The 4,142-nt window shown below is 49.5% G+C and overlaps 1 protein-coding gene across 1 annotated transcript; it reads right to left on the bottom strand.

Moving 5' to 3' along the window:
• Positions 1–987: 987 nt before the first annotated feature.
• Positions 988–2,513, bottom strand: LOC123172089 (peroxidase 1-like). Its single transcript, XM_044589122.1, has 3 exons — positions 2,224–2,513; positions 1,957–2,142; positions 988–1,862 (listed from the first exon to the last, which is right to left on the bottom strand). The coding sequence occupies exons 1-3, from the start codon at positions 2,431–2,433 to the stop codon at positions 1,275–1,277; spliced, it is 984 nt and encodes a 327-aa protein (XP_044445057.1). The 5' UTR covers positions 2,434–2,513; the 3' UTR covers positions 988–1,274.
• Positions 2,514–4,142: the final 1,629 nt, after the last annotated feature.

Raw genomic sequence — 4,142 nt, 5'->3', positions numbered from 1 at the left:
CGGTCAAAGTTTGTCTTCGGTGGATCCACATGGATCAAGTCTTTGTTCGTCAGCGGTCATTTGTCCATTGGTTAGATTTTTCCAATCTACGCATCTCTTCATCGGCGGCGGTTGCTGTTCAAGTGCACTAGTCCAGTAGGGATTAGCACGATGACTTCCTGACTGTCTACTACAAAAATATTTGCCCGACTCCGGCGAGTGAGGGGCAATGACGGCGGCGCGCCTTCGGTTAGCCACAGTGCTTGTAGTCATTGCTAGATGGTCGACGGATCTGAATGTAATATTTATTTATGTGGTTCTTTATACTACGTTGATAGTTGATGAATAGATCGAAATATTTTCCTTAAAAAAATGAAAGGTGATATATATTGTTGGTCCAGGAGCAACTGTGGAAAAGTGGCTTTTATATCCGAGTAAGAGTACAGCTAGAGCCACGGGGGTTAGTTCATGGGCTTTACAGACTAATTAATTAGGGCCCAATAGGATTGGATATTGGGGGAGGTTGGGCCCCACCCCGGCTGAAATTCAAGGGAGGGGGGGGGGGGGGGATTAGTCGGAAGGAGTCTGTAAAAGCCGGTCACAAATCCGCGTGTCTACGATTATCGCTCCGGTAATGCTTCAAGGTGTTGTTTGACTTCAACTATATGACTCTTCTTTGACTTTTACAACTCTTTATTATCTTCACATGTATGCATAAACACGTACATGTAGATAAAAATCATGGAATATGTGTGAAATGTTTTTCTACCTTGGATTCATCGTTCTTCGTGCTTGTGCACTCGGTTTTCACTGGTATGCAATGGAACACAAAGATACACTTCGTAACGAGAAGAGACTAAATGCACGCCAACACTCAAAAAATTGGTGAGGCCGCGGTTGATAGATGCTATCCAACCAGCCCCAAAAGCAACTAAATTAAAATAGTCTAATATAACTCGTCTTTTTACTAGTACATACGAAACATTATGATGCTCTAAGATAAAACAAAAAACACAACAAAACTTTATTTATGTAACATCCTAAAATAAAACAAGACAACTTAGACAGAACTAGTAAGCGTGACATGAATCTCCAGATGACAACGCACAACACGTCAGATGTGTCAATTTCAAAGTGTTTGTCGTGTGAACAAGAAATTCACATGGTTGTAACGAAACAATAGATTAATGAAAGAAAAAGATTTGGGAGAGTAAGGAGCTATAACAATCTTACAGTAATTTACAGGGAAAAAAGGATGGTCACGAATCAAAACAGCCTTGTACTTCGTCGGTGGTTTAATGGTTAACCACGCTGCACTTCTTCCTGATCTCGCCCTGGCTTCCGGTGAGCGGGTTGGCGTTGCCCATCTTGATCATGGAGGCGGCGAAGTCTGCGAAGAACTCGTCCTTGAAGGCGCCGGTGGCATGGCGCTGGACGTAGGCGCGGGTGAAGGGGTCGGTGAGGAGGGCGCCGTCAGAGTGGAAGAGGCCCCTCCGCTTGCTCACCAGCTTGAAGTAGTCGGTGTCGAAGGTCTTGAAGCTGCCGGGGTCCATCTCCACGAGGGTGGTGTTGTCGTTGAGGCTGGCACACTTGCTTTTTAGCCGCATCATGTACTGCGGCTCCAGCGAGGGGTCGATGTCGCTGGGGTTCTCCATGCCGGTGAAGTTGTAGAGCCGGTCGGAGAAGGAAAAGCAGTGCGACGTCCCGATGGTGTGCCCGGCGGACAAGACGACAAGGTCCTTTGTGTCGAGGTTCACGGCGGCGAAGAGCTGGGTGAGCACGGTGAAGTTGGAGGTCGGGGGTGGCAGAGCGTCAGTCTCGTTGGAAATGGACACGCTGCCGTCTCGCCGGCCGAGAGGAACTGTCCAGAATGGACCCTTGCTCTGGAGAAACCATGATCGAGCAGCATTAGAATTTGGCTTCCACACGTATATACCGTGTCATTTGCAAAAGAGAATGTCCTAGTACTCTACTCACCAGCCATACTGCGTCCCTGGCAATGAGGGCGAGGATGTCGGCGCAGGAGACGGTGTCGGGGCAGGCCTTCTCCACCGCGGCCTTCACCCTCTCGACAAAGCCGAAGCCTCGCAGCGTCTGGTTCGGCTGCGCGTCCTTCTCCGCCGTCTTGTTGGCCGAGTCCAGCAGAACCGAGCCGTCGCACCCCTGCATTCATGGCGGTCACTGGTCAGGCCACAGCACACAACATGGTACGGACGGAAACTGATGCATGCAAATGCAGCTTACCCTGACGAAGCAGTCGTGGAAGTGCATCCGGAGGAGCGGCCCGGCGAGGCTGGGCGCCAGTGACAGCGCCCTCACCATCTCCTTCCTCACGACTTCCTCCACGCTGGGGCACGACTCGCTGTAGAACTTGTCGTGCAGCTGCGCCCGCGCGCACGTCGCCGCCACCGCCGCGAGCAGCAGCGCCACCATCGTCGGAGCCCTGGACGCCATCTTCTCAGCCAAGAAGCTTGTTTCTTGCTTGGCTATGCAAGAAACGACGATGGCTAGGTGACTAGTTGATCAGGGGAAGCTTGAGCTGCTGCTGCTGCTGATGGACTGGCGCCGGGGAAATATATAAGCGCCGGAGTGTCCCCACGCCTGCATGTGGTGGGCTGTCCTCCGGAGCAGCAGGTAAAATTCGTATGGTTTAATGAGTTGTTCCTTGTTCCTTGTTTGCACTCTGCGGAATCTTTGCCGTGGCAGGTACACCGGCGGCCACCGTACGTATAATGGAGGCGGACGGACAGCCAGACGGAAGCACATCACTATATTAGATGAATTCGCTAATTTTCTCTAGACACCAATCTACTCACTAACTTACTAATTAGTAATCACGGAGCAAACTGCGGTGCCAAGTTGTAATCAACAAAGGCTACGTGCAATGAGTGAATGCCACCACCAACTGGTAGTTTGAAGACATGGAAATCTCATGATCTGTACATTTGTACCGGCGCCACATGATATCTGGAATATATCACTACTGGAATTTCCAAGTTTTCGAGTGCCAGAAAAACTTGGCGAAAGCCGTTTCCCACTCGGCAGAGACTTTGCCGAGTGTAGTTCTCGGCTAAGGGTACTCGACCCGAACATCATAGCCAATGCCACAAACATCGCACAAACAAAAGGATCATAACAAATCACAAGTTTTCATAAAACTAACACTACTTGAATTTCAACAACCCCGAGTGCTCGGCTAAGGGTACTCGACCCGAACATCATAGCCAATGCCACAAACATCACACAAACAAAAGGATCATAACAAATCACAAGTTTTTCATAAAACTAACACACTACTTGAATTTCAACATACCCCGAGTGCTTGGCTCTTCACCGAGGGCCAAACCATGGGCACTCGGCAAACAGATATACGCCGAGAGTAGTAACCGGTAAAGACAAGAACATGACAACGAGATGTTGTTGCCGAGCATAAGACACAGCGAAGAATGCACAGTCAGCAATCGCCACAGACACCGAGAGCATCACACGACAAAGGGATCCCACGTGGCATATCTGTATGCATCTGACAGCTTCGTGCCTTGCACCTGTCTTTACCGAGAGCTAAACAGGGCTGCCCGGTAGCCCACCTGTCACCGAAACATTCTGACCTGACAGGTGGATCTATTGGACCCTCCTGTCACTGAAACATTTCAAATTAGTATTTGATAAATTTTTAAAAGAAATATTATGAATCCAGAAATATTTTCTTTGTGGAGAGCTATGCAGTCCCGCTCGACATCCCACTATAAACTGAAATATCTTGACCTGGCAGGTGTTGGGGAACGTAGTAATTTCAAAAAAATTCGTACGCACACACAGGATCATGGTGATGCATAGCAACGAGAGCGTACCCTCGTAGATCAAAAGAGGAAGCGTTAGTACAACGCGGTTGATGTAGTCGTACGTCTTCACGATCTGACTGATCCAAGTACCAAACATACGGCACCTCCAAGTTCAGCACACGTTCAGCTCGATGACGTCCCGCGAACTCCGATCCAGCAGAGCTTCACGTGAGAGTGTCGTCAGCACGACGGCGTGGTGACGGTGATGATGATGCTACCGACGCAGGGCTTCGCCTAAGCACCGCTACGATATGATCGAGGTGGAATATGGTGGAGGGGGGCACCGCACACGGCTAAGAGATCAAGAGATCAATTGTTGTG

Source organism: Triticum aestivum, chromosome 1D (assembly GCF_018294505.1).
Source record: "Triticum aestivum cultivar Chinese Spring chromosome 1D, IWGSC CS RefSeq v2.1, whole genome shotgun sequence".
NCBI lineage: Eukaryota > Viridiplantae > Streptophyta > Magnoliopsida > Poales > Poaceae > Triticum > Triticum aestivum.
Note: the sequence above shows the minus strand (reverse complement) of the source record. Positions and strands in the feature narration are given on the sequence as shown.

Coding starts and splice junctions, on each gene's coding strand:
- LOC123172089 (XM_044589122.1), bottom strand. CDS start 2,433: ATGGCGTCCAGGGCTCCGACGATGGTGGCGCTGCTGCTCGCGGCGGTG. Junction 2,143..2,223: donor TCCACGACTGCTTCGTCAGG/GTAAGCTGCATT, acceptor CCATGAATGCAG/GGGTGCGACGGCTCGGTTCT. Junction 1,863..1,956: donor CCAGGGACGCAGTATGGCTG/GTGAGTAGAGTA, acceptor TGGTTTCTCCAG/AGCAAGGGTCCATTCTGGAC.